At 41.9% G+C, this 27,274-nt stretch overlaps 1 protein-coding gene across 3 annotated transcripts in view; it reads left to right on the top strand.

The window, feature by feature from the left end:
* LOC135485747 (BTB/POZ domain-containing protein 7-like) overlaps window positions 1-27,274 on the top strand; it is a 132,446-nt gene that overhangs the window by 87,278 nt on the left and 17,894 nt on the right. For all 3 annotated transcript variants that reach the window (XM_064768141.1, XM_064768142.1, XM_064768143.1), the window contains exon 6: window positions 1,288-1,471. In XM_064768141.1, coding sequence (XP_064624211.1) covers window positions 1,288-1,471 — 184 coding nt within the window. The remainder of the gene's footprint in view (window positions 1-1,287; window positions 1,472-27,274) is intronic.

The raw sequence follows: 27,274 nt of genomic DNA, 5'->3' as shown, positions 1-27,274 counted from the left end.
TCACTTTCACCCCTACTAAAAATTGGTCTAGCGCCATCTCCTGTTGTGATGCGAAACCGCCGCTTGGGTACGCATTCAACGCAAGTTCCTGTAATGAGTCGGCATAAGCTTCATAAGTTTCATTTGAAGCCTGGACTCGCGCACGCAATTGCAGTTTGTAATCTTCGCGCGTTACGTTATGAAAACGCTTGACTAACGCTGCCGTAAAATGATCGCAGGATAGTTCCGCAGACGAATGTAAATTTGCTGCGGCAATGTAAGCCTGGTGATCTGATCTAGACAATAACTGTTGTCTACGCTCGCACTCCGATACGCGCGCCAGATCTGCAAATGTGTTGAATCTTTCCAACCAAATTCTGAAATTCTGGTTTACCATATAATTCTTTGGTGCCTGTACCTTTGCGGCACTACTGTTACTCATAATACGGGTTGGCTGCGCATTATCCAATTTGTTTAAAATATTGGAAAACGCAGACACCAACTCACCTACAGCGGCATCCGATGCGCCATGGTACTCCGGCCTATTTTCAGGCAAAATATGCCTGGGCCCTGAGCCTAAATTCATGTTCATATCTTCTTGGGCTGAACCTGCATTTCCGTCGCCCGCATCATTAATTTCAACATTATCGCGGTCGTAACCTTCCTCAATTTCTGAATTATTCATTTTAACGCAGTATAGGGCCTACTTGTAGAATACGCACAACAAATAATGTTATCAAATTCTCGCAATTACAAACCGTTCACAAAATACTCATAAAAACACCAAAATCGATAAATTCTTCGTAGATTCTTCAGACGTTGGGCGCCAATGAAAAGAATAAAGTTGTAGCAATAGTGTTGCTAAATGAAAGACTCGACTAACGTTGATTAATACTCGATTTTATCTCTGTCACTTTCCACGTTCGAACCCGCTCGTCTCTCCGCTTCAACACCGCTCTGTCGATGACGTAACGACATTGGGCGTCGTTGCGTCATCGACAGTACAGCGGGAAATACCGAGCGCAGCCGAGTGACGTAACCACGGGCGGGGATGGCCGGGTGACCGGGGCACGTCCGTAATGCTGGCACCGCCGTGGCCAACCACGGAACCAAGACTGTGACCCAGTTCACCACAATATCCTATACATTATGTAACAACAAAGCTGACCAAGGAGATTACACAATGTTTGTTCATAGTTTTGACTATTGGTCAAAAAGCTGACACGGTCATGCAGTGGCACTGTTCAGAGGATTATTAATGATGTAGTTTTGTCAAATCATTTGCCTTATTTACCTTTGCTTTTCCAGGCATTACTCGATGAGCAACTTTCCCAGATCCAGGGGAATGAGGAGGTACAGTTGAGAACAGTACATATGTCCAACATACCTGATACTCTGTATATGGTTGAGGGAGATACCCTTGGTCTTCAGTACTTCCCTGGACACCTTCCATCTGCTGCTACTGTGGATATAATTGGTGGAACTATATTAGGTAATTATCTTTAATCAATGAAGCTTTGAGTTTGAACGTGAAACCTGGTGCGCATCCTTGGGTCAGATGACCACCGACACAGAATAACGAATCAGTCTTAACTTGGCCACCAGCAGGCCAAAAATAAAAACTTAGATATCGATATCTCGTTTTCCATCCGTCAACATGGGCGCATATTTTGTAACGGTAAGTCCTAGAGATTTCAGCTTGATATCTAATTCAGGGTAATATATATCATTCTCTGATCTGTGTAGTTTGCGTTTTGTGTCTGTCTTCGCTGATGTGCTCCCATATCCAATACTTTACAGAACAGTGGAGATCACACATGAGGCAGGTGACACTGTGGACATTATCAGTAAATATTTGGGTCCTGAATCTTTTCCTGCTTTGGCTTGCAATATTCATACAGCTTAGTTCACACATGTCATATTACATCGCATGGTGTAACTCTTGATACAATGAACCATTATAAACTCCTCACCAATAGCCGATGCCAATTGATAACCCCTAATATGAATCAGAAGCATTGCCAGGGGCTACAATTAAACCGGGGCTCAGGATGCCCTGGACTTTAGGGTCTTTTCAAATAAATACATCCAGTGAGATCCTCTGACATGTCTGAGATGCTCTGACAGGACTGATGTGCAGTATCAGTTGTAAGAGAACAACATTCCCCGAGAAAAAGTCCAGTGAGATGTTCCACAAGGACTGATGTGCAGTATCTCTATTAGTTGGAAGAGAACAATGTTGGCCGAGAACAAGTCCAGTGAGATGCTCTGACAGGACTGATGTCCAGTATCTCTATCAGTTGGAAGAGAACAACATTGCCCAAGAACAAGTCCAGTGAGATGTTCCACAAGGACTGATGTCTAGTATCTCTATTAGTTGGAAGAGAACAATGTTGCCCGAGAACAAGTCCAGTGAGATGTTCTGACAGGACTGATGTGCAGTATCAGTTGTAAAAGAATAACATTCCCCGAGAACAGGTCCAATGAGATTTTCCACAAGGACTCATGTCTAGTATCTCTATTAGTTGGAAGAGAACAATGTTGCCCGAGAACAAGTCCAGTGAGATGCTCTGACAGGACTGATATCCAGTATCTCTATTAGTTGGAAGAGAACAACATTGCCCAAGGACAGGTCTAGTGAGATGTTCCACCAGGACTGATGTGCTGTATCTCTATCAGTTGGAATAGAACAACATTGCCCGAGTGCAAGTCCAGTGAGATGTTCCAATAGGACTGATGTGCAGTATCTCTATCAGTTGGAATAGAACAACATTGCCCGAGTGCAAGTCCAGTGAGATGTTCCAACAGGACTGATGTGCAGTATCAGTTGGAAGAGAACAACGTTGCCCAAGAACAAGTTACAGTGAGATGCTCTGACAGGACTGATGTGCAGTATCTCTATTAGTCAGAAGAGAGCAATTAACGTTGCTCAAGAACAAGCTGAGTGAGATGTTCCGACAGGACTGATATGCAGTATCAGTTGGAAGATAACAACGTTGCCCAAGAACAAGTCCAGTGTGATGGTCCGATAGGACAGATCTGCAGTATCGCCTTAAAGAAAACAACATCTCATGAGAACTAGTTCAGTGAGATGCTCCAACAGGACTGATGTTCTTCATCACCTTTGAAGAAAACAAAGTCGCATGAGAACTAGTCCAGTGGATGCTCCAACAGGACTGATGTTCTTTATCACCTTGAAGAAAACAAAGTCGCATGAGAACTAGTCCAGTGAGATGCTCCAACAGGACTGATGTTCTTTATCACCTTGAAGAAAACAAAGTCGCATGAGAACTAGTCCAGTGGGTGCTCCAACAGGACTGATGTTCTTTATCACCTTGAAGAAAACAAAGTCGCATGAGAACTAGTCCAGTGAGATGCTCCAACAGGACTGATGTTCTTTATCACCTTGAAGAAAACAAAGTCGCATGAGAACTAGTCCAGTGGGTGCTCCAACAGGACTGATGTTCTTTATCACCTTGAAGAAAACAAAGTCGCATGAGAACTAGTCCAGTGAGATGCTCCAACAGGACTGATGTTCTTTATCACCTTGAAGAAAACAAAGTCGCATGAGAACTAGTCCAGTGGGTGCTCCAACAGGACTGATGTTCTTTATCACCTTGAAGAAAACAAAGTCGCATGAGAACTAGTCCAGTGGGTGCTCCAACAGGACTGATGTTCTTTATCACCTTGAAGAAAACAAAGTTGCATGAGAACTAGTCCAGTGAGATGCTCCAACAGGACTGATGTTCTTTATCACCTTGAAGAAAACAAAGTCGCATGAGAACTAGTCCAGTGGGTGCTCCAACAGGACTGATGTTCTTTATCACCTTGAAGAAAACAAAGTCGCATGAGAACTAGTCCAGTGAGATGCTCCAACAGGACTGATGTTCTTTATCACCTTGAAGAAAACAAAGTCGCTTGAGAACTATTCCAGTGGATGCTCAAACAAGACTGATGTGCTGTATCACCTTGAAGAAAACAATGTTGCGTGAGAACAACTGACGAACATGCTCAGACAGGACTGGTCTCAAACAGTATATCACCATGTTCCCAAAGCCATTGAACTTGAACTCCGTTGAAATCCTCCAACTTTATTCAGTGACAAGATCACAAGGTATGCTGAACGTATTAAAGGGAACTGGAACCGCCAAGCCAGTTCGTGTGACCTAGTTTTCATTTCCCGCGTATCGGGTGATCAGAACGAGGCATGAATGAAATATGGTCCCTAGCTGTCAATCATTCAGTGACGTCACTACTATGGAATTTACTACGAAAATTCATGAATGAAAGATCGCATGACTCACGTGATTCTCACATGATTCTCGATAATAACAAATTGAACTGCGCATGCTCGGGCACTGGGGGCGGAGCTACAAATCTGAACTCGAATAGGAAGTTGGAAGGTTGACTTTCTCGGGCGGTTAAAGTCGAAAAGTTGAATAAATCGCTCGGCGGTTCAAGTTCCCTTTAACATAACCAACCCGTTGCATCTATCACAAATAGGTTGAAGTAGGTGTTCAGTTGAATTTTTCATAAGGCCATTAGCTCAATTTCTTTGCAAAAATGAGGTCCACTTCGGACAAAAATTCGTATGGACAGCTCTTATTTTCAGCGTAACTAAGTTGCCACCAATTTCACCATCCTTTACCAATCAGGGAAAATTTCTGCCACACACTTTCTCTCATCTACAATGTTGTGCTTGTTTTAAACTTAAAATGCAATATTCAAACCTCGACCTGGAAAGTGTGCAAGTGTATGTTTGATGTTTTCTTACTAGAAAGTAGCTTTATTAGTCTTCATCAACCTATGTTTGTAGGGTTGAGGAGCTTGGCATAGCGAGGCAGAAATTCCCCCAATATGTAACCCTGTTCCAGGTGGCTGCAGCGTATTCAATGTATTGTCCATATCATTAGCCCTTTAGCTCCTGAAGATTTAATTTACATTATTTGTAGTTCCCTGGAAGGTTTCAGCATGTTTATGTATGAAAATATGGGAACAGGCGGCACTGTGTACAGTTCCTTAAAGCATAGATACTTTTAAATAGACCTCCAGACGCGTTTCGCCTCATTTATTTTGCATCGCATAGGCTCCATCAGTGGGGTTACGATGTGAATTGTCGGATGGTTTGAACAAAGTCAGCTGAGCTTGTCAAATGAGCTGCTCAGTGGCGTCCGTCTGTGGGGCCGTCTGTCAGTCCGTCCGTCCGTTAAACCCATGGTGCACATTTTGTAACCGTAAGACCTAGAGACTTCAATTTTGCATTTCTGGATACTTTTGGTCAAACTCTACTTTCAAAACAAAATTTCTCGCCATTCGAAGTACTTCCTGCGAGTGAGAGCGCATGAAGGAAACTGGCCTATATCGGCCTAGGAGCAGCAGAATTAGTGGAAATATGCTTTAATATTAAGATAAAATTCTTGAAAAACTATTTTATTGAGAAAAAGTTCAAACTTTAACAGGAGAGGGCGCTACCTGCCTTTTAATTATTTCTGCCGATTCAAATTCTCGCCCGATGACGTCAGCCATCAATGAAGTCTCCTATTTGCCAGTTCTCAAAACATGGCAGCTACACAACAAAGCAGCAGTAGCTCCAGGAATAAATCACTGTTCACTTCAGCTTCGTAATCGATTGTACCCCCACTTTATTGTGTTTTGTGTGGTGTTCCTATTCAATCAACGATGTAAGGCCTTATTATGTTGGTTTTAATTGAGAAGGTGCATTATAAGCGGCCTGCGAAATACCGAAGCGGAGACAAAATGGCGGCATGTTGACGCCATGTGCAATAATCTTGGAGCTCAATGAGTACTCAGCTCGATGACGATGGCCCGCTACGCCTACAGGCTGGTACTACGGTCGTACCGCGGGAAGGAACCCAATTTTCTGCTTAAAAAGTAGTCTGGTAGGCGATATTATCACTAGTTCATTTCAGTGGTAGTCATAAGGTCTTTAGGGACTACTTTCAGAAATTAGTTCTTGAAAATTTGGCCACATTTCTGTGAAAACGATATCGGAAGAGCATGCTCTGTTCGCGATGACATCGCTGATGTATTTTGAAGTGGAGAATTCCCACAGTATGTGCAGTAAATCAGCATGATTCTGTTCGCCTATTAAGTTTTAGTTCTACGATTCTTTCATGAGTAAAAAGTAGACATTCTAAGCAATACAATAATGTCACTCCCATAAAAATTGATTGGAAATTGAGGGAGTACGGCATTCTGTTCGGCAACTGGCAGCGCTGAAAAAATACAATGCATACTGTACAATACCAAATGGCACATTTTAAAAAGCGCTCATTGGACAACGTAGGGAATCACCAGAAATGACGTCATCGCTGGTCTTAATAGAAAACTACTGTGGCGCAGTAGAGCACAAGAAAAGGTTTAGCATTAACTTCGTCATGCAAGCTTCAGCAACAAAACGATTTCTCATGAATGATTTACTTGATCATCATCAGCTTGTTTTCCCCTGATAGATAAAAAAATGATTTACAATTTCCATCAAAGTTTTCTATTTTGTGTATAGTCACATGTTATTTAACTGGCAAGGAGCCAAGCAGTTTTGAATATTCGCGGGAAAATACTTCATACTTGTAAACGAGGCTATGACAATGAGTATCCTCATTCATGGCATAAACTTCATGTTACGGTAAATATTTTCATACAATGATTTCACCCGAATTATGATCAGGATTGAGGAATGAACAGTGGCATAATTATGTCAACCAAAAACGTTGGTACCGTAGTGAACGCAAAAGGATATCAAATACCATGGAGCATGCCATTTTCATGCATAATGAACTAAACACCGGGAAGATATTAATGATATTAACTCAGCTGAGCGCCAGGCCCTTGGGCCTCTTGTTGTTCAAGTGACAGGTCTGACGTCGCTGGCTACTGTACTTGTTGTGGCGACGTTACGTTGGTTGTGACGCATTGCTACACTGTTGATAACTCCGGCGTCACGAAGCTGGCCGCGGGTGTTTTCGGAAGCATTCCTGATGTATTTTTAGCTCAGCTGACAAAGTCAGCGGAGCTAGTCAAATAGCTATTCGATTGGTGTTCGTCCTTCCATCCTTCCACCCATCCTTCCATCTAGCCATCTGTAGACAAAGTTGGGCATTTTGTAAGCGTACAACCAAGGTGCTTCAAATCTAGTCTTGCTTATAAACACTGCAGAAAATGTTGCTTACGGAAAAAAATTTGGGCGATTCGACTCAAATTCAGCTCCCCCGGGGACAAAATGCGTAAATGAAAAAACAATTTTTTGACGCTCTATAGCAGTAGATAAAAGCTTGAAATAAAGTTGAAAAGGTCTTCATGATACAGAAATTTTGATATAAAATAGATTAGTGTCGATTTATATCACCAGTTGGCGGTAGTGAGCAAAACTGTTGTTTGACCTCGGATGTTTCCGCTTTAAATTTCCCGCCGCGAACTAACCTCGAACCAGGGAATACCAGACTGCTGGTATTGCCAGTGCATCCACTGTATGAACGGCTCGTCTTGGGTAAATTGACGAGGCGGCTCGACCCTCCACTACGCGGTCGAGGTTACCTGGAGTATGAAAATGACGGTGACCTTTTTATTTCTACCGGAGCGATGATTTTGTAATTAACAAATTTTCTTATTCAAGCCTTTACGGAAATGTATTTTGGTACGACACTTCACACGTTTATAGAAAAGATCAACGAGAATGTGTTCAAATGCCCTCATAACGATGAGTTCAACAGAATTTGGTCAAAACAACCTTCGAATGGAGTCAACTTTCTTTGCGAAATTGAAGCGACAACCTCATTATTTATCGTAATTTATGCAGATCTGAGTCCAGCTGATGGGTGATGTTCTGATTTGTGTTCAAACTATTGGAAACTTTGGAAATTAGTTCTATTAGTTCTACTATTCTGCAGGAGTATATTATAGCCATTGATGTTGACAGCTAAAAGCGTGAAAACTTTGTTTATTTATCAAACTGTATCGAGTGTTATCGAATCGAATGGATGTGTCGATCGTCGGGGCGGATTGATATGTAGTTGTGCGTCCAAGGAGATTAGGTCATTCAGTTAGTTTGAGAAAGATCATGATCATGAAGATGCGTGTTGTGTTATCATAACCGGAAAATAATTTGAAGTTAGTAATAGTACTACGATTCTTACATGAGTAAAAAGTAGACGTTTTAAGCAACACAATAATGTTACTCCCATAAAAAAACTGTCAGTTCTCCTTACCACTCACACAATAGAAGCCAAGCCATTGCTGTTAAGTTATGCGGGGGCTTAATCAATCACCTGCACTCCCTGTGGGGTGAATAACATTACCTTTTGAACAGCTGGCTGTAGGGGGATGATTGGAACTGCCGGTATACCTGCTGACCTGCTGAACCCAGGTTAATGTTATTTTCAATCCACGATTGCAGGTCACCGGATTTTCGAGATTTCGCGGGAAATGAAATTGTAAACAAACGCATGTATGCAGTTCAAATGTAAACAAAAATGTATTTTTGGTACTTTTGGTTGCTGGACTTGTGTTTTCCCGCAGTTAGGAGCTGGGGTCAAATTGGTTGTCTATTGTTTATGGGTGCTGTTTTAGTCAGAGGTCATGAGGTAGCCCTTAATTATGAAGGGATTTTCAAATTAAGGTGACCATGGTCTATTTATGTGCTCACCACAGCTTTCAATACTTGATGTATCTGAAGAGGCGCGCGGACCCTGACATGGCCTTACCAAGGAGCTGCTCACGGTGCTGAACTTCTAGCTTGCCTGTCGACTAATTGCCTTTTTGGCCAAGACATTGCTACATGTAGGAGGAGCACGCATTTTAAATATATAGTAGTGATGATAGTACAGTTGGTTCGAGCCATTTGGGAGCCGACATGTGAAGGCCTATCTGGGTTCTCCTTCTTCTCCGTATAAAAAGGGGCATATTGCTGACTAAGGAACAAGGCATATTGACCTTGCCTCATCATCTCTATCAGACCAAACGATATACTTTTATATGCATGCATACATCACGCCATTTCAGGGTCCAAGTCTGTGGACAATTGGTCTGATTAATTTGTCTCTTCGATATTGCTCCTTTATTGCATTAGATTTTCATCGCAATTCAATCTATTCAAGATATAGCCAATTTGAACCTGTCTGTGCCAAGGATAGATTGGTTCCCGATAGACTCACTTGGGATATGCAGTAGAGCACAATGTCATGAAAAACAACCCTTTGTATTGTAAATTCCAATCACCTGCAGGACAGGTCAATTTCTCTCAATAAAATTAATTTTGTTGACTCCTGTAATCTCTACCTTATTAAAAAAAAAGACAGTGGTGTTAGTCCCAAACTGGTAATTTCTATTTATTTTGACCTCTGTTAAATCAGGATACCTCTCAATTACAGACAGCATTTTGTATCCTTGTGCTGTACAACCCAGCCTGGACATACCACAGTTGTCTATGGAGAAGTCTCATCCTCTCTGACACTTCTTTTCTGTAAAGCTACCGATACAACATACTGAACTAGAGATATCTTCCGTTGCCTCCTGTAATATTTACATACCATGGCTGATTAGTTCAATCATGTTTCATCCAGCTGGCAGCTCTGCATTGGAAATTTTAGTGGTATAACATGTTCTCTTGACCTTCAAACAGTAGTATAAAGCTGACATTTACTACTTTACACCCTCAGTCCTATGTTATTAGGTCATCCAGCTGAGCGCCAGGCCCTTGGGCCTCTTGTTACGGAGCAGGAACCACATTTGAATACGGCTGATAGAAGACGTGATATTAACTTACATGACAATGAATGTTTCAGCATGTTTATGTATAATTATGTGCATTCAGCTTTTTGGAAAAAGAGATAGAAAAGGTAAAAGCCATGTACTACAAGTTGTGTTTATCTTGTACTAATAATGCTACTCTACACATCTAAAGTGGGTTTTTTTTCTGAAAAGATGGGTTTGTGTGAAAATTAACCCTCCACGACAACACCAAAAATCAATAAAATGCCTTAAATAATCATTTGTGACTATGTCATTCTCCTGTAAATGAATTGAATAAACTGAATAGGGGCCTAGGCTTGCAGTTCTAATAGCTTCTTGTTAGTATTTCGTTTTAGGCCCATTATTTTACATATACAGTAGAACCTCCCTTAGGGGACACCTCTCTACTAAGGACAACCTCTCTATTAAGGACACTAGTTTTGGTCCCAAATTGGTTGTTTCCATTCAATTTGACCTCTCTAATCAGGACACCTCTCTTGTCAATCCCGAGGGTGTCCTCAATAGAGAGGTTCTACTGTACAAGCCTCAGAAATAAATAAAATTCTTTTTCTGTCCCGTTCCCTGACCGCCCCGATCTGCCTGGGCATCCCTTATGCCCCTAGAAGACAACGAAATGCGCGAAGATAATAGAAACAAGCCCTTCAGCGATAATGGCTCACTGTGAGAAATGATTGCTATAATGTTGTCAATGTGTACAGGGACTGGACCAATTGGTTCACTTACTGAATCCAAGATGGCGGACCACCAGACTAAAATGCGAGTACTAACTGAAGAGCTTAGAAGTATAATCAGGCAAAGGCACATTTTAAACCCTATATTTGGAGAAAAATGCAAAAATATGAAAAAAATCTTCACATTCCCTGGAAACACGCAAGTGATGATTTCTAGATATCGCTGAATCATTAAGAGGCACAGATTATATGTGTTTAAAGCATTTGCTTCTTTTAGGGTATAAATACTGCAAAATGTGCATAAACCAAGAAGGGTTGTTGCAACTAGTTACACTACAGACTTAGTGATAAGGCCTCGTCCCATCGCCCTTACCGGCCACTACGACAAGTCAATACTCTTGCTGATGATTCGTCATTATAGGTCGTCACAAAAACAACAAATTGACACAGATATCAACTAGGTCAACCAATCACGCGGTAGTCTGGCGGACACACCTCCACGACACACTTTATGTGACTTAGCATGGTGTCCCTGATGCGGCCACTAAAGACATGATGACGTAGATTGCCACAACAAACTTGTGGTGTGAAGCTGTGTACTCCTCCTACTATAATATTACGTCTGGAGGCAAAGTCGTAAGGTGTACAGTTAGCCGACGACGTTTGGTGTGCAGGTTTCTAATGTCTTCGGCATTCCGCGGGCGATGTGGAATTAGTCCGCCGAGGTTATGGAAGAAAAAAACCAAAATGGCGGGAGTGTCGGAGAACGAGAAGCGTACTGCAATTTTTTCCGCATCAATTTTGAAGTACGTGGATAATGAGGCGTTAGGGAGTTCGTTCAAGAGCCATATAACTTTTGCATACCAGGGTTATGAAACTGCCGGCTTGTTAGAAAAATGTCGGCGGATTAGATGGTCTTCGTTTTCGGACATTTTTTTGTTTGTGTGAAAATTAACCCTCCACGACAACACCAAAAATCAATAAAATGCCTTAAATAATCATTTGTGACTATGTCATTCTCCTGTAAATGAATTGAATAAACTGAATAGGGGCCTAGGCTTGCAGTTCTAATAGCTTCTTGTTAGTATTTCGTTTTAGGCCCATTATTTTACATATACAGTAGAACCTCCCTTAGGGGACACCTCTCTACTAAGGACAACCTCTCTATTAAGGACACTAGTTTTGGTCCCAAATTGGTTGTTTCCATTCAATTTGACCTCTCTAATCAGGACACCTCTCTTGTCAATCCCGAGGGTGTCCTCAATAGAGAGGTTCTACTGTACAAGCCTCAGAAATAAATAAAATTCTTTTTCTGTCCCGTTCCCTGACCGCCCCGATCTGCCTGGGCATCCCTTATGCCCCTAGAAGACAACGAAATGCGCGAAGATAATAGAAACAAGCCCTTCAGCGATAATGGCTCACTGTGAGAAATGATTGCTATAATGTTGTCAATGTGTACAGGGACTGGACCAATTGGTTCACTTACTGAATCCAAGATGGCGGACCACCAGACTAAAATGCGAGTACTAACTGAAGAGCTTAGAAGTATAATCAGGCAAAGGCACATTTTAAACCCTATATTTGGAGAAAAATGCAAAAATATGAAAAAAATCTTCACATTCCCTGGAAACACGCAAGTGATGATTTCTAGATATCGCTGAATCATTAAGAGGCACAGATTATATGTGTTTAAAGCATTTGCTTCTTTTAGGGTATAAATACTGCAAAATGTGCATAAACCAAGAAGGGTTGTTGCAACTAGTTACACTACAGACTTAGTGATAAGGCCTCGTCCCATCGCCCTTACCGGCCACTACGACAAGTCAATACTCTTGCTGATGATTCGTCATTATAGGTCGTCACAAAAACAACAAATTGACACAGATATCAACTAGGTCAACCAATCACGCGGTAGTCTGGCGGACACACCTCCACGACACACTTTATGTGACTTAGCATGGTGTCCCTGATGCGGCCACTAAAGACATGATGACGTAGATTGCCACAACAAACTTGTGGTGTGAAGCTGTGTACTCCTCCTACTATAATATTACGTCTGGAGGCAAAGTCGTAAGGTGTACAGTTAGCCGACGACGTTTGGTGTGCAGGTTTCTAATGTCTTCGGCATTCCGCGGGCGATGTGGAATTAGTCCGCCGAGGTTATGGAAGAAAAAAACCAAAATGGCGGGAGTGTCGGAGAACGAGAAGCGTACTGCAATTTTTTCCGCATCAATTTTGAAGTACGTGGATAATGAGGCGTTAGGGAGTTCGTTCAAGAGCCATATAACTTTTGCATACCAGGGTTATGAAACTGCCGGCTTGTTAGAAAAATGTCGGCGGATTAGATGGTCTTCGTTTTCGGACATTTTTTTGTTGGTTGGCACGAACGATTGTTGTAGTCGTTCCAGTGCAAGTGGACATAGTGGAGCCAGTGCTAGTGGGCCAGGTTACTCTACCAGTGAAACATGCAGGCGTATTGATGTAAGTTTTATCTGTTATAGTGGTGACTTCTCGCTACGTTAATTGCAAAATACATGTACATGATAAAAATGAGTTTACATAAGCAATCTAATCTTTGTTTGAAAATAGTGAAATACATTGAAAAGTTGCGCGAGTTCAATAGAGCTTGCACTTTACATTAGAATCTGCCAGAGTGCCAGACTATCTAGTCCGGACACCTTTCGGGGGGGGGGGGGACATTTTCCATTTCTTTGCCAGCTATTAATGATGATGGAGTTGAGTTACTGCTAAAGAGATACACGGAGAAAACTGTCTATCAAAACAAAAAAATTTGTGGAAGGAACTATAGCAGGTTCCCAACCAGGGGGTTTGGGGGGTTTCCCCCCAACCTAAAGGCGCTGCGCACTTACTAGGGCACTGCACTGATAATATTATTGATTTATGTCAAGAAAATATAATTTGGATAACTTTGAAACTAGGTGGACGCTGGTGGACGCTGGATTTTATTGGGCATGATGGGTCCGACTTCTAGCACAGATAATTCACTTATTTTTCAATATATTGCAATAAAACTTGCAAAATATGTTTTAAATAACCTATTTTAAGCGCGCTTTTCTGCGAAGCGCTACTATGGTTAACGTGCATACGACTTATCCAATGTAAACAATGTTTCTCAAGTCCATGGATTCGTTTCAAATGGCTTGAATTTGACTTAAAATGGCGGCCAGAAGAGATAAACGCGCGAATGAAGCAACTCGACTATTCTGAGCTCCGAGAGAGAACCACACGATTATTCTCACTGTTTTTTAATCAAACGTCAATTTCTGGGGGTTTGCCCCCCCGACATATGTGTTTTGATTTTTGATACTTTAGTGATAATATCCAAAAGATGCTTAAAATGGATATAATCCCGAAATAATGAAGCAAAAGACGGGCAGGCGTTCGAGAAAAAAAAAATTTATTTTGAGATTTCAATAAACCTTTTGAACGAATTCCACATGGGCCGTGATGGAATCCGAAGACACCTTAAGGAGGAATGTATGTTTTTATGGGGTACCATTAGTTTTGCAGATCTTCTGGTTTTTTCTAAAGAATAATCAATATTCGCTAGCAGTCTTTTTATGCTCCCAGGTATGAAGAGGGTTCTATGTTCTTCAGGTTCTTTGTTCATCAGTCTGGTGTTCCTCAAGAGTCAAGTGTCTTCAAGTCTCTTGGCCTGCAAAAACCCTTTCCAACCAATTTTTTATGCATTAACCATTCGGCAACATGTTGGTGGGGGAAAAACCTGATCCCTGACCCCTTGAATTGGTTGCCCAGGTACGACCACAAGCAATTGTCTCAAGGAAGCCACCAGTACGACCTCTTGGTAGTCTTGCCAATATCATGCCAGTGAAAAGGAAGGGTAATGATGGTTGAGGGTTGCAGTTAAGGTACCATCGAAGGAGTACCTCTTCCTCGCTCTGGGTTAAACGTGTCAAAGGCCTGCACCATCATGAACTTGATGAAGGTTTGGAGGTTCCACTCAAGCGCCCCGGGGTAAGCAGCTCAGAAGGACTTATTGAGAGGAATAGGGGGGTTGAGGGGCCTTCCCCCAATGCACTAGCTAAAACATGTCAGAAGGACGGGGGTTGGGGGGGGCTTTCTTTGCCGGCTATTAATGATGATGGAGTTGAGTTACTGCTAAAGCGATACACGGAGAAAACTGTCTATCAAAACAAAAAATTGGCGGAAGGAACTATAGCAGGTTCCCAACCAGGGGGTTTGGGGGGTTTCCCCCCAACCTAAAGGCGCTGCGCGCTTACTAGGGCACTGCACTGATAATATTATTGATTTATGTCAAGAAAATATAATTGTGATAACTTTGAAACCTGGTAGACGCTGGTGGACGCTGGTGGTCGCTGTTTAGGATGTCCGGCCTATACGTTGACTTTAGAATTCATGCCATCCGCATCAGGCTGCAAGTGCAACTTTGTCAGTCAGTGTCACCCAAACCAGGTATCAATGCTGCCAGCGATTCACAGACAACTTATTGACACTTCGATGAGTATTTCCATCACCTCGACATCTGAAAACTTACTGATTTTGTATGGAAAGCAAGCAGTGAACGATGTAAACATTAATGGATGACGGTAATTACGGTGATTACCTCGTTCCGAATGCTCACCATAAGCTTAGTTGCATACAGTCATACACCTGCAATACTTCATCGATCCCAGGTTGATTATCGGCTAATGTAGCATATCATTAGCACACCCCTGGATCAAACCTTACTAATCAAACCTGAAACTATCGAACTGGCACGATATTCGTTCTTTTCTTTAAATATTTGTCGATGGAATCAAATGGAATAAATTGTTTGTGGCAGATTTGCACTACTCACACGCTTCCAAAAAATCAACATTTTGCGAATGTACTCGATTTGTTGGAACATAGTAAGCTCGTCCCCTTGTACGAATGTACGTACATATGACCATAATAAATCAATATGAATAACACCCTGGAAAAGGGGCGTGGCAAAATTACATGGAAAAACGAAAAAAACAGATATATACGATGGTTTGTTGTCCAAAATCACTTCACGAGACACACCTATGATGCCAAACACAGCCAATGATGCCGATTGCGCCCAAATCGGTCAGCCCTTATGGACAAACGAGGTTATCTCAAAATGAGGTTAAAAAACCCATGCAACTTTAACTGGTCACTATAGACAGTGAGCGGGCCTTCCCCCAATGCACTAGCTAAAACATGTCAGAAGGACGGGGGTTAGGGGGGGGGCTTTCTTTGCCGGCTATTAATGATGATGGAGTTGAGTTACTGCTAAAGCGATACACGGAGAAAACTGTCTATCAAAACAAAAAATTGGCGGAAGGAACTATAGCAGGTTCCCAACCAGGGGGTTTGGGGGGTTTCCCCCCAACCTAAAGGCGCTGCGCGCTTACTAGGGCACTGCACTGATAATATTATTGATTTATGTCAAGAAAATATAATTTTGATAACTTTGAAACCTGGTAGACGCTGGTGGACGCTGGTGGTCGCTGTTTAGGATGTCCGGCCTATACGTTGACTTCAGAATTCACCATGTAAACATTAATGGATGACGGTAATTACGGTGATTACCTCGTTCCGAATGCTCACCATAAGCTTAGTTGCATACAGTCATACACCTGCAATACTTCATCGATCCCAGGTTGATTATCGGCTAATGTAGCATATCATTAGCACACCCCCGGATCAAACCTTACTAATCAAACCTGAAACTATCGAACTGGCACGATATTCGTTCTTTTCTTTAAATATTTGTCGATGGAATCAAATGGAATAAATTGTTTGTGGCCGATTTGCACTACTCACACGCTTCCAAAAAATCAACATTTTGCGAATGTACTCGATTTGTTGGAACATAGTAAGCTCGTCCCCTTGTACGAATGTACGTACATATGACCATAATAAATCAATATGAATAACACCCTGGAAAAGGGGCGTGGCAAAATTACATGGAAAAACGAAAAAAACAGATATATACGATGGTTTGTTGTCCAAAATCACTTCACGAGACACACCTATGATGCCAAACACAGCCAATGATGCCGATTGCGCCCGAATCGGTCAGCCCTTATGGACAAACGAGGTTATCGCAAAATGAGGTTAAAAAACCCATGCAACTTTAACTGGTCACTATAGACAGTGAGCCAATATGCACCACGTGCATCCTACTAACGGTGCCTGAACCCAAAAGATCATGATCAATGCATGGAACAATGCTGTAACGTTACATGCATACTGTAGGCAATGGTATGACTTCGGACCATCTTAGGCCCTCTTTGGGACCCCCCTCGTACGTCAATTCCTCCATCGATCTGAATATCAGAACCCCTACCCGAAAGATCATGAACAAACCGTCAAATTCATCGCTCTCAAGCTGTTGGGAGTACATCCATCATCTATGCTAATAATACCTCGTGAATAGGCCTTTGTACCGGCACACAATGCCGTGATCTGCAACTTGTCAACAAAGTTGGTCCCCAAACTTCCAAGTGAAGATTTCAGCCAAGCGCTACGCAACAGCATATGAAAATCTTAAGTGGAATCAACACAGAAGTGCCCCTGCTATCCAGAAACGAGGTTAGTCTCACTCACCAGTTTATACTGTGGCCATGGGGAATCCCCTAAGTTATTGGGCTGATCCGGTCTTATAGGGAGTAATCATCAGGGCGGATCAGATCCGCCCTGATGATCCGATCCAGTTGTACAGGGGCTAAAGGGTTAGAGACTAGAGAACCCAGGTGCTGTGTCCACAAAGTTTTGGGAAAACTAGACATTTAAAAATCAAATGGTTTAATGACTGTTTTTGTGAGAATATTGAAGGTGTACAGAACGAAGTTTCAGAATTACCTATGTGTTTTACAACATCTTTTGAAAGAACCCTGTGACATTTGATTTGCCATGCCAGCATTGTGTGGCGTGTTGCCTATGGTATACAATTTAATCATGAAACGATGTATGCATTGTATACATGCTGCATTGCTCGGATGGTCCGTCTTTCATTTGAAAAAATGGCTCAAAAGTAATTTTATTATGCCCCCACCATACTGGGGGCATTATGTACTTGGGTGGTTTCCGGCCGCCACGTCTTGAAATTTTTAGGGGGTGTAGGCCTAGTGGGTCAAAGGGTCCCTATTGATTTTGGGCGCGTTCACAGGAGTAGTCAGAATGAAGGCTCTGGCCAGAATTCACTGCTGGTGGCCTGGGTTAGATGAGCATATTGAAAATACACTACATGGTTGTTCTACTTGTCAAAAGGTACAAGACAAACATTTCAACCACACAAATCCTTGGATTTGGCCTTCTAGGTAATATCAAAGGGTCCACATAGATTTTGCAGCACCATTTTTAATTATTAACTCTTGATTGTTGTGGATGCTAGATCCAAATGACCTGAGGTAAAGCCAATGAAGAGTATTACAAGCAGGAAACCAATTGAAGTGCTAAGGGAGTTGTTCTGTTCATATGGCTTACCAGAAGAGTTGGTGAGCGATAATGGGCTCCTGTTTACTTCAAAAGAGTTTGAACACCTTTTTAAACTCATAATGGTATTGGACATGTGTTGGTGGCACCATACCACCCAAGCTCAAATGGTACTGCTGAAAGATTTGTGAGAACTTGCAAAGATAGTGAAGAGGGCTAAAGCTGAATCAAGTACAATAACATCAGAAATTGTGTAGGTTTCTCAGGACATATAGGTCAACTTCACATACTATGACTAGAGTCTCACCAGCAGAGTTGTTCCTAGGTAGAAGGATTCGTACCAGGCTTGATATTTTGAAACTAAATTAGAGGGGTATTGTCGAGGCATGGATCATCACCTTGACGTCAACTCTGACGTATTGCTGCATATATATCAATTTTTCCTTGTTGTTTGACGAATCGGTGAGAGCACCAATCAACCTCAGTGTCGGATGACGTTACTTGTTATTATTCGAAGATAAGAAAATACACTGCGAGGATTCATCATCTTTTCCTAACGTGGCTTCAAACACTAAACAAAATGGGGGAAAAAATGCCAAACAAAATGGCAGAAAAAAATCGAAAGTAACAACACTGCCTTCACTGCCCTCACTGACCCTGTTGACGAGGTGAAATTCAAATGACGTTGCGGAATTCCGCCGGCTTCAGGGAATGGGAAAGAAATATGCATGATAGGAATTCATTGACCCTTTGAGGGTGAAGATTAACAAAAATCTTGTTTTTGGCTCATCGTTAGGGGAGTCTATACAATAGCCCTGTGTCCGTCGTCGTCGTCGTATCCTGTGGCACGTTTCTTAACGGCTAGTGCAATGAACCTGAAACTTTGTACACATGACCCACTAGGTCAGAGGTATTCTGACACTGAATTTCGGTCAGTCAGGTTCATGACTTGGCCACCAGGGGGCCAAAACTGAAAACATAAAAAGTGTAATATATCTCTTATTAATGATCCGTTTTCAATAAAAATTTATGGTAGGTACTCCTAGCAAGGATACATCATATATCATATGGGTTTTTGATTTGACCATACTTTTCAAGGTCAGATGTCAAATGGCGTAAATTGCCCGTTAGGATGTAACTATGGCACATTTCTAAACTGCAATGACTATTGATCCCAAATTTGGTACACATTTACCCCTTAGTCAGGTGATCTTAGGGACCGAAGTTCAGTCCAATATGATTCACCACTTGACCACCAGGGGGCAAAATCCCAAAACCTTAAAAATGTGATTATTCGTTAACTTCTTGCCCGATTGCCACCAATTTGATATCATGGGTACATCAACCACCATACAGTATATGTCACACAGGTTTTTAATTTGACCTACTTTTCAAGGTCACAGAGGTCAAATGGCGTAAATTGACCGTCAGACCAAAACTATGGCACGTTTCTTAACCTCAATGACTATTGATCACAAATTGAGTACACATGTACCCCTTGGTCAGGTGATCTCAGGTACCGAAGTTTGGTCCAATCTGATATGCCGTTTGGCCTCCAGGGAGGGGGCCAAATCCAAAATTCTTCAAAATGCTATTATTCCTTAATTACTTGTCCGATTGGCTCCAATTTTATATCATAGGTACATCTAATTCTAACGACCATTCGATGTGTCACCCGGGTCTTTTTTGATTTGACCTACTTTTCAAGGTCACAGAGGTCAAATGTATTATAAATTGGCCATTTTGGGGAAATTGTAATTGGTTGGATCTACATCAAACCTAACACTACATGACACAATACCATGCTCTTCATCCATCTTTACTCCACATGAGGTGAGCACAAAAAAATCGGCCAAGTTTGATTCTCCATTTGGCCACCAGGGGGCAAAAACAAAAAACACATAAAGTGTTAGAACTCGCTTAATATTCGTCTGATCTTCACCAAATTTTTATGGTAGACTGAACTAACAAAGGTACACGATATATCACCCGGTTTTTTAGTTTGATCCATTTTTCTGCCCTATAGGGGGCGCTTCCTGAAAATCACGAAAATTCCCTTCCGCTCTGTAACTTCTGAACGACAAAATATTTTGCATTAAAGTTTCGTGTGCTGATAGAGGGTGGGCCAAAGGTGTGTCGAGTTGAAAAATCGGCCGGGTTTGGTTCTCCATTTGGCCGCTAGGGGACCAAAACCAAAAACACTGTTAGAACTCGCTTAATATTTGTCCGATATTTACCATATTTTTATGATAGACTAAGCTAACAAAGGTACACGATATATCACCCGGGTTTTTAGAGTCATGCATTTTTACCCCTCAGCCCAAATGGGTTAGAGGGGTATTGTCGTCCCGTGCGCCGTCCGTCCGGGCGGGCGGGCGTCTGCTACTTGGTTTCCGTCGATTTCTAGGAGAATGGCTTTGACAAAAAATTCGATTTTTGGTAAGTACATTGGGGTTGACTTGAGGAAGGTTCCTTTCGAAAACGGGCTTGTTCCGATTGTCAATATGGCCACCAGGGCGGCGTGTTTGAAATTGGTTTCCGTCAATTTCGAGGAGAACCGTTCGTCCGATCAAATTCATTTTTGGTATGTACGTTAGGGGTGACTAGAGGAAGGTTTCTTTCGAAAACCGGCTCGTTCTGATTCTCAATATGGTCACCAGGGCGGCGTGGTTGAAATCGGTTTCCGTCAATTTCGAGGAGAACCGTTTGTCCGATTAAATTCATTTTTAGCTCAGCTGTTGTAGTCAGCAGAGCTTGTAAAATGGTTCGATGTCAGCGAGTCAGTCAGTCAGTCAGTCAGGCAGTCAGTCAGTCAGTCAGTCAGTCAGTCAGTCAGTCAGTCAGTCAGTCAGTCAGTCAGTCAGTCAGTCAGTCGGTCAGTCAGTCCATCTGTAAACAATTGTGCGTCGTTTTTCCAACGCAGCATGCACATATCACATTTTTGACAAAACGATGTATAATGGTGGTATCTATGTATATAAGAGAAGTCGGGACAAAATTCCATCGATTTTCGGGACTTTGATACAATTTTTGTGAAGATCTTTATGAAGTCTATACATCCGCTTTAAATTTCCCGCCGAGGTTACCTGGAGTACTATCATCAAGAAAATGGCGGTGACCTTTTTATTTCTACCGGAGCGATGATTTTGTAAGTGACAAATTTTCTTTTTTAAGCCTTTACGGAAATGTATTTTGGTACGAAACTTCACACGTTTATAGGAAAGATCAACGAGAATGTTTTAAATTCCCTCATAACAATGAGTTCAACGGAATTTGGTCAAAACAACATTCGAATGGAGTCAACTTTCTTTGCGAAATTGAAGCGACGACCTCATTATTTATCGTAATTTATGCAGATCCGAGTCCAGCTGATGGGTGATGTTCTGATTTGTGTTCAAACTAATGGAAACTTCGGAAATTAGTTCTATTAGTTCTACTATTCTGCAGGAGTATATTATAGCCATTGATGTTGACAGCTAAAAGCACGAAAACTTTTTTATAACTCCAGCCGCGCTCCTCCCTCTGGGAGCTGGAGTCAGTATTGTTTTCGCTCAGGTTTCTCGTCCAATCACGTGACCTCTCCAACACTCGATAATGCACTCTTTTCGTCCACGTTTTAGGCCAATCTTCGGCATGAACATGAAATCTAATAAGCGCAGTACTTAAATCAGATGTTTCTCTCGCCTTGAAAACATTCCTGGGTAAAATCCATTGAGATAAGCCGAGTTAATCTACTTTTTCCGTGCCTTAAATCTCTTCCGCTGAATTCTATAAATAGAAACTATTAACATCGCGGCAGTGTGGTTCCCATTGTGCGCCCTCCCACTTCACACCATGTCAGGAAGTTTTACGGAGAGGGCGGGGCGTGCGGTAAGAAGAATGGCTAAAATGACGTCACGTTTTCCTGGCAATGCCTCTTGCCAGACCAGTCAAGCATTGGGAAAGCATCTTTAATTCAGACAACGTTAGAACTATAAAAACGAATATGTTAATTTGCAAAATTAAAAGCAGATTTCACCACTAACCAGTCAAATCGGAATACGACGGCGCAAAATGTTCTCGCTTTCCTCCTGCTAAAAAAACCTTGTTCCCGCACTCCTATTTCAATTTATGCCAAGGAATATGATATGATCTGTTTTCACTTCTTTGTAATTAAATGGTATTCATATAATGAGATCAATAGTAGTGTCCGTGTCAGATCCCATCGACCGTTCAACTAGTCTTCTCTCCGTGGCCCAGGTGCCTCACACGGACCTTCAGGTCCCCATACTCAAGACCAACTCTTACGATATCGCCCTCAAAACAACCCTGGAGTCATGAATTCACAAGTGCTCCTGTGAAATCTCAGTTCTAGTTTACTTATCAAACTTTATCGAGTGTTATCGAATCGAATTGATGTGTCGATCGTCGGGGCGGATTGATATGTGGTTAGGTTGTGCGTCCAAGGCGATCATGATCATGAAGATGCGTGTTGTGTTATCATAACCAGAAAATAAGTTGAAGTTATTATTAGTGATTCTTACATGAGTAAAAAGTAGACGTTTTAAGCAACACAATAATGTTACTCCTGGAACACACACGGGGTTGAACACAAAACTTACCAACACTTGTATGCGACTTATACGCTTTTAATGTAACTATTATCTGTGACAATTGCAATTAGACCGCCGGTCTTGACACGGGTCACAAAAACAATATCACACACCCAACTCGCGACCGCTACTACGCCCAAGTACCACCCTTAAAGGGCCACTATACACAATCCTGCGGCGTGCGCTCACCACACTCCCATAAAAAAACTCCTTACCACTCACAGAAGCCAAGCCATTGCTGTTAAGTTATGCAGGGGCTTAATCAATTACCTGCACTCCCTGTGGGGTGAATAACATTACCTTTTGAACAGCTGGCTGTAGGCGGATGATTGGAACAGCCGGTATACCTGCTGACCTGCTGAACCCAGGTTAATGTTATTTTCAATCCACGATTGCAGGTCACCGGATTTTCGAGATTTCGCGGGAAATGAAATTGTAAACAAACGCATGTTTACAGTTCAAATGTAAACAAAAATGTATTTTTGGTACTTTTGGTTGCTGGACTTGGGTTTTCCCGCAGTTAGGAGCTGGGGTCAAATTGGTGGTCTATTGTGCTGTTTTAGTCAGAAGTAGCCCGTGATTATGAAGGGATTTTCAAATTAAGGTGACCATGGTCTTTTTATGTGCTCAGCTCACCACAGCTTTCAATACTTGATGTATCTGAAGAGGCGCGCGTAACCTGACATGGCCTTACCAAGGAGCTGCTCACGGTGCTGAACTTCTAGCTTGCCTGTCGACTAAGTGCCTTTTTGGCCGAGACATTGCTACATGTAGGAGGAGCACACATTTTAAATTAGTGGTAGTGATAGTACAGTTGGTTGTAGCCATTTGGAAGCCGACATGTGAAGGCCTATCTGGGTTCTCCTTCTTCTCTGTATAAAAAGGGGCGTATTGCTGACTAAGGAACAAGGCATATTGACATTGCCTCATCATCTCTATGGGACCAATTGATACACTTTTATATGCACGCATACATCATGCCATTTCAGGGTCCGAGTCTGTGGACAATTGGTTTGATTAATTTGTCTCTTCGATAATGCTCCTTTATTGCATTAGATTTTCATCGCAATTCAATCTATTCAAGATATAGCCAATTTGAACCTGTCTGCGCCAAGGATAGATTGGTTCAAGATCGACTCACTAGGGATACGCAGTAGAGCACAATGTCATGAAAAACGACCCTTTATATATATGTTTATTCGTAGTACTTTCCGTTGTACAGATAACAAAAAATAAGGTGCAATAAGACAATACAGAGTTGGGTGCAAATACAAGTTTACGATAAGGCAAACAAAGTAAAAGGTAAGACTGAGAGTCGAACCCGAAAACCTCTCATTCTTGGAGATGATCCTGAATAAGTTACATTAGTATCTTGAACTATCACAATAAAACTAACACCAAAAACAATACTCCATCAAATCAACCTGTACACAAAAAGTTAATTATCATGTCTATTTCCTCTTTTGTGAGAATATGATTCCCTGCCTCCCGCATTTCAAGCAATTCCCTAACTTGGATGGCAACCCTATTATGCCCCAATCCCCAAAATTCCCTATTGATGTCCCTTAGCATTATACATTCATCAGGCAGCTGATCCCTATTCCAGTTGTACTTTTGTAACACCATAGTTAGACTTTTCCCCACTGATGAGACGCTCCCGGCAAATAATAATCCAACTGTAACCTTTACGAGTGTATTTCCTGATTTCCGCAGTCCTTTGATGAATTTTACGAACCTTTTCTCCAATTGAGTTTGAATGCTACAGTCCTTTATAATGGCTGGTAACAGGTCATTATGAGTGCGATATGGCAAACACAAAGTCTGACGAATACATTTACGCCATGCAATATACAATTCTTCCATGTATGGTTTTGAACAATCTAGCAACTGGTAACCATACAGCGGCATACAAAAACTTTTGAATAACTTATATCTGATTTCAAAGTTGGTGTACCTAAACTGAGCCATAAGCATGTTGGTCCGTTTGTACAGATCAGTAACTAAACCCTGAACCCTCCTCCGACGAACATCAGGACCAAGAAGAATGCCCAAATGAATTTCTTCATTAGAAATTTGAACCCTCAAATACAATCTTCCCTGGCGGGTCATGTGACCCGAAGACTAAATATCTACTCTTAGATGCGTTGAAGGATATTCTGAATTCAATAGAAAATTGACGAGCCGTGTTTAGCATCTTATTTAACCCATAGAACGATGGTGCTAAGAGAATAACATCATCGGCATATGCAAATACACCGCAAAAAATGTTGCCAACCTGGCAGCCGAAACCGTCAGTTTTTATACTCGTAATAAGCTCATCCAGATAAATTCCAAAAAGAACGGGGGAGAGCACCCCACCCTGCTTAACTCCATTGGATACAGTAAATTCACCAGACATATGCTTCCCCCACTGAACCTGTACACGTTGTTGTGTGTAGATGTTGGCTAATAGCCTAGCCGCTAATGGACATAGCCCTTTTTTGATCAAAATTCGAAATAGCTTCACAAAATGAACACAATCAAATGCTTTGCTTGCATCAAGCATTACGCAATACACTGCGGTGTTGCAACCGTTATAATAATTAATTACTTCATTTATAGCCGTGCTACACGTAGCTGTGGAGAGACCTGCCTTGAACCCAAACTGGGCATCAGATGTACTTAGCTCTGTACTTAGCTTTGTATTGTAAATTCCAATCACCTGCAGGACAGGTCAATTTCTCTCAATAAAATTAATTTTGTTGACTCCTGTAATCCCTACCTTATTATAAAAAAAAGACAGTGGTGTTAGTCCCAAACTGATAATTTCTATTTATTTTTTGACCTCTGTTTAATCAGGATACCTCTCAATTACAGACAGCATTTTGTATCCTTGTGCTGTACAACCCAGCCTGGACATACCACAGTTGTCCACGGAGAAGTCTCATCCTCTCTGACACTTCTTTCTGTAAAGCTACCGATACAACATACTGAACTAGGGATATCTTCCGTTGCCTCCTGTAATATTTACATACCATGGCTGATTAGTTCAATCATATTTCATCCAGCTGGCAGCTCTGCATTGGAAATTTTAGTGGTATAACGTGTTATCTTGACCTTCAAACAGTAGTATAAAGCCGATATTTACTACTTTACACCCTCAGTCCTATGTTATTAGGTCATCCAGCTGAGCGCCAGGTCCTTGGGCCTCTTGTTGGTATGTACGCTGAGGGTGACTAGAGCGAGGTTCCTTTGAAAACAGGCTCGTTCCGATTGTCAATATGGCCACTGGGGCGGCGTGCTTGAAATCGGTTTCCGTCAATTTCGAGGAGAACCGTTCGTTCGATCAAATTTATTTTTGGTATGTACGCTGAGGGTGACTAGAGCGAGGTTCCTTTGAAAACAAGCTCGTTCCGATTATCAATATGGCCACCAGGGCGGCGTGTTTGAAAATGGTTTCCGTCAATTTCGAGGAGAACCATTCGTCCGATCAAATTCATTTTTGGTATGTACGTTGGGGGTGACTAGAGGAAGGTTCCTTTCGAAAACCGGCTCGTTCTGATTCTCAATATGGTCACCAGGGCGGCGTGCTTGAAATCAGTTTCCGTCAATTTCGAGGAGAACCGTTTGTCCGATTAAATTCATATTTGGTATGTACGCTGAGGGTGACTAGAGCGAGGTTCCTTTGAAAACAGGCTCGTTCTGATTATCAATATGGCCACTAGGGCGGCGTGCTTGAAATCTTTTTCCGTCAATTTTCGAGGAGAACCGTTCGTCCGATCAAATTCATTTTTGGTTTGTACGTTGGGGTGACTAGAGGAAGGTTCCTTTCGAAAATCGGCTCGTTCTGATTCTCAATATGGTCACCAGGCCAACGTGCTTGAAATCAGTTTCCGTCAATTTCGAGGAGCACGGCTTGGAGGATGGAATAAATTTTTAGTGGGCGTAGGCCTAATGCAGTTTTGTAAGGGAAAGGTTCCTTTCGAAATTCGGCGCGATTCGAAATTCATTATGGCCGCTACGCTCACATCCTCAAAATAGGTTTCCACTATTATAATTTCCATATGCAAACTAGCCACTCCACTTAGCCAACTTCACCATTATCTCACCTTCAACCTTAATAGGCTGAGGGGTTATGCTCGCTTTGCGATGCTATTTTTCTGCCCTATAGGGGGCGCTTCCTGAAAATCATGAAAATTCCCTTCCGCTCTGTAACTTCTGAACGACAGAATATTTTGGATTGAAATTTGGTGTACTGATAGAGGGCAGGACAAAGGTGTGTCGCGTTGAAAAATCGGCTGAGTTTGATTCTTGATTTGGCTACCAGGGGGGCCAAAACAAAAAAGACCTAAAGTGTTAGAACTCGCTTAATATTCGTCTTATCTTCACCAAATTTTTATTCAAACTACACATTTTTCAAAAAACACCCAACAGCAACGGGGGACATTCAACGCTATGCTTGTTTTCAAACCTAAGAGTAAGGAAAAAAAAGTTAAACCTTCAAATATTTTCAGAAGTATAGTGGCTGTTGAAACAGGAGAAGAATAAACCTATTGATGTAAAAAGCCACCCATTCCTCCGAAGTAACCATGGTCTGGATGTGATCAAGTTTGTCCAGGCTTTTGGGTGTCGAATCAAAAAGATGAATAAAGCCTAATGTCCACTCAGATACCGTAGCTGCTATTTTTATCCAGCACCAATGGCTTGTTTAGTGCATTCTCGATCTTGCTTTCTAATGCATCTGACAATTGAGCTTTGAACCCGCAGGACATCTCAGAAAGGTTTGGGAAGGACAGTTGGGGCTTAAGCAGCAATAATTAACCCAAATCTACTACTTTTCTCTTGCTTGATTCATTC

This window comes from Lineus longissimus, chromosome 3 (genome assembly GCF_910592395.1).
Source record: "Lineus longissimus chromosome 3, tnLinLong1.2, whole genome shotgun sequence".
Classification (NCBI taxonomy): domain Eukaryota; kingdom Metazoa; phylum Nemertea; class Pilidiophora; order Heteronemertea; family Lineidae; genus Lineus; species Lineus longissimus.
This window is presented reverse-complemented; position numbering and strand designations above follow the sequence as displayed.